The following is a 14,332-nucleotide window of genomic DNA, read 5'->3' on the forward strand; positions in this document are numbered from 1 at the left end:
CTGCAGGGGATGCCACAGCCTATATTCCACATCCATCAGCTGTGAATCCAACCATTCTGTGTAGCTCAGGTGTTGTTTGGCAGTGTGCTCACACTCACTCAAGCTAAGCTAGCTCAAGAGGAGTAACTCAAGTGTACTAACTTGAGCCAGGGCCCTGTCTACACTGCAGGGACTATATTGGCTTAGCTACAATGCCATCACTATGTTGGCATAACTCCATAGTGTAGACACCACTCACAGTGACTGGACTATTTCTTCTGCTGCAAGAACACCACCTTCCTGAGTTGTGGAGCAGGGTTGATGGAAGCTATGTATCTAAAGAGTCGTGTAGGCTTGTGCTCAGGTGACTAGCCTGAGTAGCCGGCCATGTTGCCATGGCGACACTATGTCTGTCTGCCCACACTGGGAAGCACCCTCACAGCTGCTGTGTAGACATTCACTAAGACTTTGTCTGCACTGCTGAGTTTAATGCTTTAATGTGGCAGTGTTGTCATGGCACCAGTAAACTACATCCACAAGGGGAGTAGCTAACAGTGTTGGGAGCCTGTTTACCTTGGCGCTTTTCAGCGCTGTAACTTGCTGCGCTTTCGGGGGGGGTGAGGGGAGACGGGTTTTTTTCCCCCCAGTCCTGAGCAAGAAAGTCACAGGGCTGTAAAGTGGCAGTTTAGACAGCTCCTGTGATAGAGACAAATTTACTTTAGGAACAAAAGTAGAGGTGGCAAGGGGGCCCCATTGTCAAAAGAGAAAATTGGATACGAGCCTTTTCAGTAGAAACAACCATTGTTCAGTTTTGTGACAAAGTGAGGTGATTGCCCCAAGGGCAAGGTGAAGGAGAAAAGTGTTTTTCAGAGGGTTTAATGGAGGTTTCATTCAGGTTTGAAGCACCAAACTGAGTTAGCAGGCTGGTTAGAGAAGAGCTGAGGTTTAACGTTGGAAAATGCTTTGTAGAGACAGGAGATATGAGCGAGCTTAACTATAGCAATTCGCCTCTTATCAAGATCCAATGGAGCTAGGATCGAGACCTGACTCAAATAGAAACATTTATGAAACTATCAAAGAGAAACTCTAAAAGTGATTTTCTGGATGCCTGACTAAGCAGTGGAAGCTTGATGGGTTTCTCTATTTTGGGTGCTTCAGTGCAGGCTTTATTGGTATTACTGCAATGATGAAAAGAACTTTTGATGTGTCACGGGTTTTATTGACACTGGTGTGCTTGCATCAGTAGAGAAAGATAGGAAATTAGCTTTTCTTCCAGGTACTTTTTTAGTAGTAATAATTAAATTACATTTTATAGCACCTTTGATCCCAAAACCCTTTAGCCCTGGTCCAAACTAGGGAGTTATTTCAAAGTAACTCCCCTTATTTTGAAATAATAGGCTACGTCTAGACTACGGAGTTTTTCTGGGATACATCTGCTCTTCTAACATTTTTTGCGGATGAGTAGATGCACTCTTTCGGAAGCCCCTGTATTCCTCATTTCAAGAGGAAGATGGGCTCTTCTGAAAGAGGAAGTTTTTCTGAAATTTGGCCCAGTGTAGATGGGCCAAATTTCATAAAAGCCTCTTCCAAAAAAACAATTAGAAAAAGGTATGCAAATTGCGGTCCCATAAAAGTCTGTAGTTTAGACGTAGCCAGAAAGACAGAGGTGGCACTTGGTCAGTGAATTACTTTGCTTATGTTCTTATGCTTATTTCAGAAAGAGAAAGGTTCCCAAACAAGAAGTCAAAGATAGCTCTTGGAGAGATCCTTGACCTGTAGACAAGGCATCTCAGCCCATGATCAAATAGTAGTATATGTTGTACTAGTTTTACACCTCAGTTCTTCCCAGATATTCCAAAAACAGAGACTCAAGATTTACAGAAAAAGTAGATAGCATCCACCCCTCCCCCTGTTTTTGACAACGTGACTAATGAGGAGTGCTCAATGGATGATCTTTGAAATAGAAATGTAACATAGTACATTTTCTATCTGAGCAGTGCTGGGTCTTTCCTTTTAGAATATGTTCTTTATTTTCTTTTTTTTATACACCATCTGACAGTCTCTTTCTAAAAGAAACATATAAAAATACTCCCTAGAAATGCATCCTTTGTGGTAATTGACATCACAGGGCCCTTGGCCCCTTTTATCATGTGTGTTACCCTGAGACTATCTTGCCTGGACTCATTTAAAAATGTGCTTGTACTTTGGAAACTAAACCTATAAAAACAGGATCATGGTGTTCCTTGCTCAGTCTTTTTTTATTATTTCCAGACTAGCTATTACAAATGAACACATAGATTTTTTTTTTACACCTGCCAGCCTACCAAATTCAGACTGCAATCTGAAAATCAGACTGTTACTTTCTGGCTCACACATTAACAATACAGATTCTGCCTCTGGAACTCAAGTTAACAAGTCTGATGCAGCAAGAGCCAAAATAGAGGTCAAATTGCTCTCCCATGTCCATGTTGGCTTTGCCATATTTAAAACTTGCTTTACTTTAATAACTTTTGGTCCTGTACATCCAACACTCTAGTCATCTGAATAAGTGAGCTGTGCCCACGAAAGCTCGTGATACCATCTACATGTTTTGTTAGCCTTTAGAGTGCTACCAGACTTTTTGTTGTTTTTTTAAGTTTAAAAACTTTACTAGGAGAGAGAAAAGCTATGACTCTAAGCCCACACAGGAAGAAAGGCTGGTCAGCAAGAAATGCAATTTTTACAGTTATTTTTCACAGTAAATCTGTCCTTTAACTCCTTGGACTTGACCACCCGCTGTCCCTGTCAATCTTCTTTTATATAGTTTATTGTCAAACATTTGTTTCATACCTGAAATGTCTTCCATTTTCCAAATGTGTGTGAAACTCCACCAGTCTGTCTTTGTACAGTACAGAGAATAGTTGCCAAGGTCAGGATAGTTGAAGGACCCATTCATCTGATTCAGGATTTGTGAGTTCTTAACATGCACACAATGTGCCTTCCTTTTAGATCATTTTAATCCGTGTAAGAAGAGTGTGAAAGCTTCCAAATTAAATCCACTAAAATGCACTAGAAGAAAAAGAAGTTAATTAAAAGGAAACAGTTCTCTGGCCACTCAGACTAAGGCTTTGTCTACACTTCAAATTGTGATCAATCTAGCTGCATCACTCAGGTAAAATATTCGCACCCTAGTGGGCTGTAGTTAAGCTGAAATAACTCCCAGTGTAGGTATGGCTGGGTCAGTGGAAGAATTCTCCCTTTGACATAACTACCACCACTCAGAGAGATGGATTAACTGCAGTGATGAAAAAAAAACTTTTATTGCTCTATGAAGCATCTACAGTACAGCAGCATACTTGCAGCACCATATTGTACATCTGGCATTAGAGCTCTTTCTATATGGAGTACTGTTTGGTTATTTACCTTACAGTAACTAGAGTCCTTCGAATTATGAGGTCCCTATATTCCATTGCGGGTTCTCTGGTACAGGGAGTGCATATGCTTCCACAATGGAACACTCATAGGGTCCACCACTTGAAGAAGAACAAAAGCCTCTATTCAAGAAAGTTACAGAACACATCACAAAGAGGTTCAAACGCTTCTTTGCTGACTATTACAGTCTTCATCAGTTCTCCTCATCAGAAGCAGCAGTTGGCACAATTTAAGGTCTATCTCTCAAAAACATGCTGAGATTGGCCCTTCTGTATAGTCCAGAAAGCTGGATCTAGCTATTAGACTAGTTACGTCTTATGGAAACTATGCCCTGGGAGACAGATCTGTGGCAGCAGTCCAACCCCTTGCTCTCACCTGGAACTAAGGGGTTTAACAATCATGCATTACTTTGGGTTATAAGCAGGAACATCATAGCCACAAAAAAGCAAGAACTTGCCCCTGAAAGAAAACCTCCACTCTCCATCTGATTCATCTCTTGTTGTTAACAAGTGGAATTTAGATTTTCAGGTAACTGAGACTCTGGGAACACAAATTCTGGCCCTAGTCCTTCAGTCCAATCCAGAAGATATGGCACCTTAGTGCAACCACATTGACTGCACTTGAACTGCATTCAGGCACAAGGGTCTGCTTGTGTGAATCCAGTTGCAAGTCTGGAGCCTTTGTCTGAATGTTCTTTAGTAGATGAGACCAGCAGGAAATTACAGCATTAGTCTTTTGTGTTACAGCAATCACAAAGATGTAAATTGTTTGGTTATTATTCTGGGCCATAGTGAATTTTTTCTTATTTTCAGTGTGATTAGATAGCAGTTTAGAGAGTGTGATATTCTTAAAGCTGACAGTGTGCAAATTTTCTTTTTTCGTTTTAGTTCCCCAAATCATACTTACAGCAGTTGATCCAATGATCTCTAATCTAAATCCTTCTCTGAAGCAGAACAATGGTGAATATGGTAATTTTTATGCTTTATTACCATCATTTGTCTATAAGTCAAAATAGAAAATATGTTTAATTACAGATGGACATAGTTGTGTTAGAATTAAGAAGGGGGAAATAGTGAAATCATGTGTTAAAACTGTCTTTCACCACTAAAAGTGGCAAAAAAGGTGTTTTATCATCAACAGGATGAGTTCACACAATTAGAGTTCTGATGATACTGTAACATGGGGACTTCACAATGAGAAATGCATTCAGGAACAAACACAAAGTTCTAGGGACTGCTGTTAAATAAATTATTGTGGGCAAAATCCAGCAGTCCTTTTCTCAGGTCAAATGCCTATAAAACTATATGAGATGTTGGTTCAAGAAAGGATTGCAAGATTTTGTCCTAAATTTGAGAGGTGATGCCACTGAGGGGTGATGGCATGCTTCCTACCCCTGTTCCTCTTGGAGAACCTGTTAAGACTCAATAGATGCTCAGTGGCTCTAGTAAGTGAGGAAAGGGGAAACGGCACATTAAAAAACTGTTATCCACTAACCATCCTCTTACTCTACATTCTATGAGATGTGCTCTTTATTTAACCCATTGAAGTCAAACAGAACTTTAAATATATTGCATGTTGACATTTTTATCACTGGGAAATTGTCACATTAATAGTTATTCATGACTATTATATATCTTTCTTAACTGTGGTCAAGAGATGTGAGCAGTAACAATGAGTAATGATTGTTAACAATGATCCAGTCTAAAACAATAATTGTTTTAGACTGAATAACCAATGCTGAATATATTTCTGTGAACAGTAGAGAAAGTGAATGGTGTAACTGTCACACTTCATTTATCACCACCATTTCTAGGATACTGCAGAGATTGCTTTGAGAAGTTATACACTTAGGATCTGATCGAAAGCTCACTGAAATCCTTGGAAATCTTTCCTTTGCCTTCATTGCGTTTTGGAGGATCAGGCACTAAATGGGATTGGTCATAGCTCCTATTTAATAACAACTTTCTGGTTTTCAAAATAGCCATTATGTTTTATTTGTAGATCACAGGTTTGGTCTAATGTTTTGCAAAGTAACAATGGCTATCCTAAAATTTTCCAGGAGTTCACTTAGATGACTTGTGAGTTTTAAAATTACTTGTAAGAAAATCAGAATGTAGTAGCATTATCAAGCATAATATAATCTAATTGAACCTGTCTTGCATTTTCTCATTGCAGATATAAACATTGACCTCAGGGAATCAAGGCTTTTAAAGAAAGATGGAATTATTATTAGCAACTCTTTGGCTACATTTGCTTACATTAGAGGTAGGAAAATGTTGGGATTTTTTATTCTCCTTGTATTATGTTTGGTGATCCTGTTACTTCTAGTAGCTGTGCTCCTGATAGAGAGTTACCACACTGTGGGGAGGGGAGACAATCAGAACATAGCCACTAACATTTATGTAGTATTTTCCATTCTGAAGGATACTAACCTCTTATTAGAAGTTGCAGCCAAGATTTTTTTAAATGAGTGATTTCAATGAGAGTTGCTAGGTACTCAGCACTTTCAAAAATTAGGCATTTATTTAGGAGCCTATTTTTAGGCTTCCATTTTTGAAATTTTTGGTTTGTGTATGTAAGGATCATTGAAGCACAATTAAAATTCAGTCACCTCTGTGATGCCACATGACAGGAATGGTGACCCATTGTCACTGATGCTACTACCATTTATCCAGGCAAATCGCAGAGACATGTCCTTGCACATTAAGTGCAAGGTGAGAGGTTTTACTTTGATCCAGTTTTATTTATAAAGAATGTACAAAGTCCTGTGTATCTGAATGCAGAAGGGATCAACTATCAAAAAACAGCTTATTTTGCTCCCAAACTAAAAACGCTCTTTTAGCCTGCACCCAGGACCCAAAAACCCAGGTTTTTCCAGAGTGAACCGCCTTCAGCTTGTCTCTCATTCTCAGGGCTGACTTACAATGAAAAGTTAGGTGAAAAATCCACATCCTTGAGTAATATAGTTAAATCTGAGCCATCGTTAAACGTAGCACTGACCTAAACCCCAGTGTACACAGTGCTAGGACTGAAGAATTCCTCCACTGATTTAGCAACTGCCTCTCAAGAAGGTAGATTAAGTTCAGTGCACACTGAAATTAAAACACACACACACATACCATACCAAAATAGTAGTCAGACAAAAACTCCTGAGTGTCTTTGATGGGTTATAAAGATTGAGTCTACAGCAGCTGCTCTCAATGGGCTTTTAATTCAACCCACAACAAGGTATCACCCAATTAATAATATCATTGTTACCAGCTAACTGAAAAATCAGGAAAAATATTAAGTGGATAGACTATAACACCACAAATGAAATTTGGCAGCAGCTGTGGAACCTACATTTCTACTCTTTCAGAAGAGGCCATGGGATCTGCAAATGAGCACAAGCAATTATGGCTTCACCTTTGCATCAGATTTGAATCATGACACTATGTCCCCTAGCACTGTCTTGGGAAAGTCATTAAATAGTGAGTCAGACAGATGAGTGATCCTACTGAGTCACTACCACACATTGCTGTAACACACCTTGACTTTAGAGGTCTTCCACAAAAGCACTGACCTGATGTGATACTCCTCAAGGACACCCAGGTATGACTGGATGCCTCAGGGTTCTGCCATCCCAGAGAGGAGCAAAAGAGAAATCTTCCAAATGGTCGAAAGTGGTTGCAGGGAAGCAGCCAATGAGAGAGGCTGCAAGGAACAGCAGAGGCCATATAAAAGGAACTGTGGAACAGCATTAGTCAGTTGCTGCCTGAAGTTATGGGAGACAGAACTGTGTTCCTGACTGACTGGCTCAAAGAGATGTAAAACCATGGACAGCTAAGTGTGGGCAGAGACTGAGGGAGCAAGAAAGCACTCCTGGCTCACTGCTGGGACTGAATAAGGACTGAGCCCAAGGAGGGCCACAAGAAGACAGTCTCGCCAAGCAAGAAGCCTTAAAGGTACAGACTGTACCAAGTCTGGTGCAAATTAAAGACTGTATTCTTTGGAAGGGGTTTGGTCTGTTTCACATACAGTGTGTATAAGACTTGGCTGGAGGTCTGTCTCATTAATAAAAAATACCAGAGAAACCACTGATGGGTCACCATAAATGGAAAGATTGCAGACACATCTGACCAGAAGAGGGTGCTTCTGAGAGGTGGGTGCTGACCTTGTTATACCAGGGTTGTGAGGAACCTAACTACCACTTGCCCTTTATCATGAAGCCATGTATGTGCCTGCTGTGGATCAGCTCTCCAAAACCAACAGCCTATGGAAGCACACGCATTGCCTTCCAAGCCTCCACAGGCCTTGGTCTTGCTGTATAGGTAGGGTCAGGCACACCCCAGTCCCCTGAGTTCTCAGCATATTCCCTGCAGTGTCCAGCCCTTTAGCCACTGATTGCTCACTGCATTAGTAGACTTGCCATTCCCAAAGAAACAGTGCACATTCAACTTAGTATTTTTTGTAACACCCCAGCACTTAGATGTAGTTACAGTGAAAACAAGAATATGTTTATCAAAGAAACAAGAGATTTGAGTGATAATGAGTAAGACTAGCAGAAACAAATGGTTACATATACAGGAAACCCCTGACATGCAACCACCCGGGTTCTGACCCCCCACACTTACAACCTATTTTTTAAGTGTGGAAGGGGCTGAAAATCCCCGACTTACATCCTTGGCCTGCATTTAAGACAGTGAACAGTGCCTTTTGTAAATGAGGGTTCAAGTTACGACCCCCGACTTGCGGTGCTTCCCCAGGAACCAATCACATTGCAAGTCTGGGGCTGCCTGTACAACAAAATCATAACCTGTTTTCTAGAGATTAAACTTAACCTTTTATCTAAAGAAGCTGATCTCACCCAAAGCTCATTCCAGTGTTTTCAAGCTAGCCTGGTTGAAGCCCCTTTTTTCATAAAGTAAAAGTGCAATCTTCTTCCTCTGGAAAAGGTGTCCTACTGTCTTCTTTCCCTCCCAAATGCAAAGGAGCAAACATTTGATGCATACCAGTAAATGGCATTCTCCCTCATCTCCTCCCCATCCTCTCACTGGTTTTCCTTCCTGCTTAGCTTATTTTTTAAATTTTTGCTTTCTTCATTTGCATTCAGGCCAGACTGGTGACGACTCATTGTGAAACATACAATACTTAATTGACATTAGAATGGTCAGATAGATAAACCTTTCTTGTTGGAGAGAACTGTTCTTCACTTTTGCTGATAGTCTCTAGACACCAACTTAAGAACATATTTTCAGTCTCGATGCATAACTCCTTACATATTAGCTGTACATTCATTTCACAATACTATTGCTCTCCAGTGTGACACCAGCTTTGATTTCAGAGCTCACATGATGTTCTTTGGTGAACCAAAATGTACCTACCAGCGTCAGGCAGTTCAGGTAGCCCCATTACACCCTCTTGTACATTGACAGTAAGAAGTTCTCGACACACCTCTGGCCTTTACTCATGACATTTGACAAGATCACAGCTTAAGTTGGAGGGACTGCACATTATGGCTCAGATCCTCAGGACTTGCCATTTGGCATGTGATTGCTTGGGGGGATGGAAAGGCTGCAGTGGGTGAGCTATCTTTTGTCTCCCTGATACTCAGACTACACATGTTGGTCTGGTCCAGAGTGGCAACTTAGACTTTGTTTACACTTAACAGGTTAAAGCACAGTCAGTGCTAGCTGGGAATCAAACCTCCCATCTCAAATGTAGATTACTCTTGGTCATGAAAGCTGCAATAGCCAGAGGGACTGTTCTAGCAACCGAATTCACCAGACCACAGAAACTCTCTGCCCGCTCCCCCTTTTCCCCAGGCTATGCCCACTATCGCAAGAGGACTAGAAAAGGTGAGATGGCCACCAGGTGGAGGTTAAGAATTCTAGCACACTATTCATACAATAGAGCATAACACATTTTGCACAGTAATTAAAGAAATTGACAAGGCAGGATTTAAATGCCAACTACACAAACTTTCTGTTTCATGGCAGAAAATGCCAAAAAAGTCCCAAACTTACCCAGCATCACATAGGGCTCTTTGGAAATGATCACTGACTTTTGTGTCTGTTCTCTACTTTAGTTTACAGATGGTTTAAGTCTGGATTTTTGTTTTGAATTTTAGATCACCCTGAAAGAGCTGCTCTCCTGTTTGTGTCTAGTGTGTGTGTTGGCTTAGTCTTCACGCTGTGTGCTTTGGTGATACATGTGTCATGCACTAACGACTTCCAAAAACTGCCCAGAATGAAAGACCATGTAGTGCTGGAAAGCAGCAAAGCAGATGACCACAGCAATGATGAGGAAGAGGAAGAGTCTTCAGATTCAGACTTGTCAAATGAGTTGATGGGATTTTGTAGGACTCCATACGCGGGTTATAATTCAACAGAGGCAGCTGAACTGGCAGAAAGGATAGAACGCCGAGACCAGATACTGCAAGAAATTTGGATGAACAGTGGTTTGGATGGGTCTCCTACTCGAAATATCAGTCCATTTTATATGAATGAACAACAAAGTGTTTATTTTGAATGATACAAGCTTTTTGTTTTTAATGTCCCTTCTGTGAAGGGGCATTTGTAACTATATATAATTATTTGTAAAGAAAATATATATATATATAAAATATATAAAATAATAAAAAGACTGCTTCAAACTCTTGACTATGTAACCCAGTGTGGAACAAATTCTGCAAGTATTTACCATTTGTTGTGCTTTTTATTGACTAGCTGAAAATGAATTCCTGTATATAAGTGTAAAGCATGCTCTTGTGCTGAAAGCAAAGTAATGAAGCAGCACACTACAGAATTAGGCATGTGTTCCATAAGGACAGGGCCTTTATTAGTTAACAGGTTAATTCGGTCAGGCTTGTACAGTACTTTGGAACTGACGTGCGGTAGCAGGAGCTCTCAGATGCCATTGCACTGTGACCCCCTGCTGACAACAAAAATGACTTCATAAAACCAGGAGAGGGGACTGATGCCTGAGCCCCACTGCCCCAACAAAGCCCAAGTCCCACCACTCTGGGCAGGGGAGCCAAAGCTGAAGTTCAAAAGGAACTTGATTCCAGTCAAAGGGCTTGTAACCTGAGCCCCTGCCACCCTTGGGCTTTGGCTTCAGCCCTGGCCTCTACGGCTTGGACTTGAAGTTCAGCCCCAGGCTTCAACAAGTCTGAGCCAGCCCTGGTGGTCCCATTCAAAGGGGGCCCCAACCAGCAGTTTGGGAACCACTGTGCTATAGCAATAAAATTTTATATTACAGCCGGTCCCCGAGTTGCGAACGGCCGACTTACGACCATTCGCATTTACGACTGAAGCTGTCGTAAATGGCGGACCCTAGTTACGAACGCGATCCGCACTTACAAACAGCACAGTTGCGTGTAACTCTGTGGGGTCCGACTTACGAACAAACGGAGTTATGACCAATTGCTTGGTCCGTAACCAGTTCGTAAGTCAGGAAGAGGTTGTATTAATGAAGCGGGCAGAGCTAGACAGAGCCATCCAAGGTTCCCAGAAGCTCTTCTGTTATTGCTCCAACCCATCCCAACTCAACCTCTCCACTCCCATCCTCCCACAGTAAACCACTATATGACTGACATTGGTATAGCTGGACCCAAGATCCTGCTAGTGTTAAGTAGGTTAACAGGTTTGTTTATTTAGGGTTGCCTGCCAGAAAGGTAAGAGTGTTTGAGCCCTTCAGATTAAGCCACAGAGACGTAAAATGTTATCTCAAAAGTGTGTTATGTAGCTGCTTGGAACCACAGATAGCTAAACCCCACCTTAATGTTCATGTGGAATGCCTAGAGACCTAGCTTGTGAGTCTCTAGTGTATGCTGATGCTTTACTCCACAACTAGCCCCACTGGTTTCAATAGGACTGCAGCAAGAGTAAGGTGCTATTCAATAGGAGTAGGCGCTTCACAGTTTGGATGTTTTTACTAGAGATAGGCAGCAGGCATCTATGCCCCTCCCTCCACTGAAAAAATCCACTTGCAGGGAAGAGATGCATGAGTAAGACATGTAAACCAGAATCAGGGCCTTCGATATCATGTACTGTTGAGAAAAGGATCAAAATAAAAGTGTCATGAAGCATTTACCTGGGGCATATTCAGTTGTTACATTTGTCTCTCCTTGAGTTAAACAACATTTTAATTGTGTAAGAGCTAAAATATTTCGCCCCCCTCCCTTAGAACTGGAATGTTAGCCAAGTATTTTTGTGATTATTGTGCCATTTTTTTGCCTTCAGTTCATTTTTGCTCAAATTTATGTGAAAGGATATTTTTAGAGTCTGTTGATTGGATTTCAAGGTATTCTACACAAGGCTCTTTGATAACGGTCACAATCTTCATGTCATGATTGTTCATAGACTAATCACGTTTGATGTAGTTCAGTCACACAGAAAATTAAATCAGCTATTTATCTATACTAAAAATGCAGCCTTCCTGCCTTTAAGTAAAATGTCACCAATATTTTAACTGTAGTCTGTAGAGACTTAGCAGAACAAAAGGAGGAAAAGTATCATTTCCTATTGGTAATACTTAAGAGGTCACTGTGTTGTCCCTATTCAGTCCCCATGTACAATGTAGGAGTATGAATCCTTTGAAAGAAAAAATATGACTTGTTTTAAACTCAAAAACTGAGCATGGAGGAAATTTAGAAAAGGAGGGGGACTTGCTCAACTGACAGAGCAGCAATCATATGCTGAACTGGAAAAGCTGAATGCTCGTGACTAGTGTCCTGTTAAGGGAAAGAAGAAAGACTAAGGTGATGGGAAAGAATGACATTAGCCCACTTCATTTATGTGGTAAGCATGCAATGCCATGTAAATTCGAGGTAGCACTAGTATTTCATTAATTGGGACTTGTCCCTGTCCCTAGCAAAATAAGTTGTCATGGTTAATGCATTTTAACATGTTTTGATTTGTAAAAAGATTTAGTGAATTATTTGGCATTCTAAAGCTCAGGGCTTAACCCTTCAATCCAGATGTTTACTTAGTGTTAGCACAGGTTACATTATTTTTAAGGAGCCCTGTTAGCACGTCCAACTGTTGTCCCGTTTATTTCATCCTCAAGCATTTGACTTTTGCCCACACAGTTTTCTATTCAAGGATAGTTTGTATGTTGAACAATAGCGATGCCAGTCTCGCCACAGCTCAACTGGCAGCCATGGTCATTCTTGGCAAGGTACTATCCAAGATGGCAGCAGACAAAGGAAAGTCAAAACCCATGTGAATCTAGCAGTGGTCATTTTAAAGTGGCTAGATGGCAGTTTGGCTAACCAAGCTCTTAGCTTCATCATTGTCATGCTTAGTTAATGCCCTACCAGAAGAAAAAAAAAAAGAGGTGGTTTATTTCTTCTAGCCTGCCAATTCTCTATTCTGTTTTCTCTAGCAAAATGAAGGTTAGTGATTTCTTCTTCCCTTTCCCAAGAGTACTTGTTAATCATGGATTTAGCAGACCTGATTTCTTCCATAATTTCTGGTAAAGAGGTTGAATTTTCAATTTCAGACATTTTTCCCCAACAAGGAACGTGAGAGTTTCGGACATTTCATGTGTAGTTAATGGTATCAATTACTGCTCAAAGTTTAGCCAAAAACCAATCAATGTACATTTCAAGTTACCAGACAAGGTAAACTATCAGGTAAGTTTAAAATAGGTTTATTTAGAAAATCATGGGGCTCATTTCCCAATGGGTTAACAAGTCTTGGAGCACCATGACCCCATTTATTTCACTTTTACATCTGTGTGACTCGACTAGTGAAAAAGAGCAGCATCTCAGGCCATTGGTTTCCTTGGAAGAGTGATACATTCCAAGTGGTACCTTCTAGTAGCCCCCAAGATTACCAGCTCCTCTTATAATTTGTAGTGGCAAGTACAACTTGGAAGGCACTTTCGAAACAAATGATGGCATGATCTTTGCTTTGAGGTACAATATACAAATAGAGTAGAGAGTTGGCCATAACTTGGCAAATATGATGTGCAAATAAAAATGGCTATTATGCCATTTGAAGCCAGGCATATTATTCAGTAAAGGATGCTTTAAAGCCATCGTCTGCGTCTAGAATGGCAAGTTTTTCTGCAAATGCACCTGCTTTTGCGGAAAAACTTGACAGCTGACTACACCGGCCGCTTGAATTTCCACAAGAACACTGACGATCTCATGTAAGATTGTCAGTGTTTTTGCGGAAATACTATGCTGCTCCTGTTTGGGCAAAAGCCCTCTTGCGCAAATGCTTTTGTGCAAGAGGGCCAGTGTAGACAACGTGGTATTGTTTTGTGCAAAAAAGCCCCGATCGCGAAAATGGCGATCGGGGCTTTCTTGCGCAAAACCACATCTAGATTGGCACGGACGCTTTTCCGCAAAAAGTGGTTTTGCGGAAAAGCGCCCGTGCCAATCTAGACGCTCTTTTCTACAAATGCTTTTAACGGAAAAACTTTTCCATTAAAAGCATTTGCGGAAAATCATGCCAGTCTAGATATAGCCATCATGTGCAACCTTAACAGAGAAAGAGCTACTCTGTCAGTCAAACTGCTGTATCCTCCTTATGGTAACCACCACACATCACCGTCAGGACACTGCGAGGATCCACAAACCTAGGAACATTGCTGAATGCAGGACTTAGGGAAAGCTATGTGACTTAGGAGCCAAAAAGGGAGCATTGGTGCTTTAAATTCTGAACTTGTTCATGGGTACAGTTTGGTCAATGGTGTATACAAACATAAATTTCAACAAACCTATTGCATATGTAAGGGAACAATATAGGATCTAGTATTTCCTTAGCAATAGGTCTGGTGCTATTAGAGGGACTAGAAGAACTGCCCAGTTGTTCTGACTGTAGCTTTGAGCTTGAAAGGGTTCAGTTCAATTCCTTGCACTGTCACATACGTCCTGAGGGACATGGACAACTTGCAGTGTCTCTGTGTCCTGGGTTACCGTCATCAAAATGAGAATAATAGCACTCCAAGT

The 14,332-nt window shown here is 41.0% G+C and overlaps 1 protein-coding gene across 4 annotated transcripts in view; it reads left to right on the plus strand.

Moving 5' to 3' along the window:
- The window catches only part of EVA1C (eva-1 homolog C), an 82,116-nt gene extending 72,139 nt beyond the window's left edge, over window positions 1-9,977 (plus strand). For 2 of the 4 annotated variants that reach the window (XM_025186120.3, XM_014575040.4), the window contains 3 exons: window positions 4,278-4,358; window positions 5,566-5,655; window positions 9,500-9,977. In XM_025186120.3, the coding sequence (XP_025041905.2) occupies window positions 4,278-4,358; window positions 5,566-5,655; window positions 9,500-9,903 (575 nt within the window). In that variant the 3' untranslated portion in view covers window positions 9,904-9,977. The remainder of the gene's footprint in view (window positions 1-4,277; window positions 4,359-5,565; window positions 5,656-9,499) is intronic. The other 2 variants (XM_006126095.5, XM_025186119.3) reach the window with 2 other exon arrangements.
- The last annotated feature ends 4,355 nt before the right edge of the window (window positions 9,978-14,332 follow it).

The sequence above is a fragment of the Pelodiscus sinensis genome, chromosome 1, assembly GCF_052426305.1.
Source record: "Pelodiscus sinensis isolate ZL-2025 chromosome 1, ASM5242630v1, whole genome shotgun sequence".
In the NCBI taxonomy this organism is placed as follows: Eukaryota; Metazoa; Chordata; order Testudines; family Trionychidae; genus Pelodiscus; species Pelodiscus sinensis.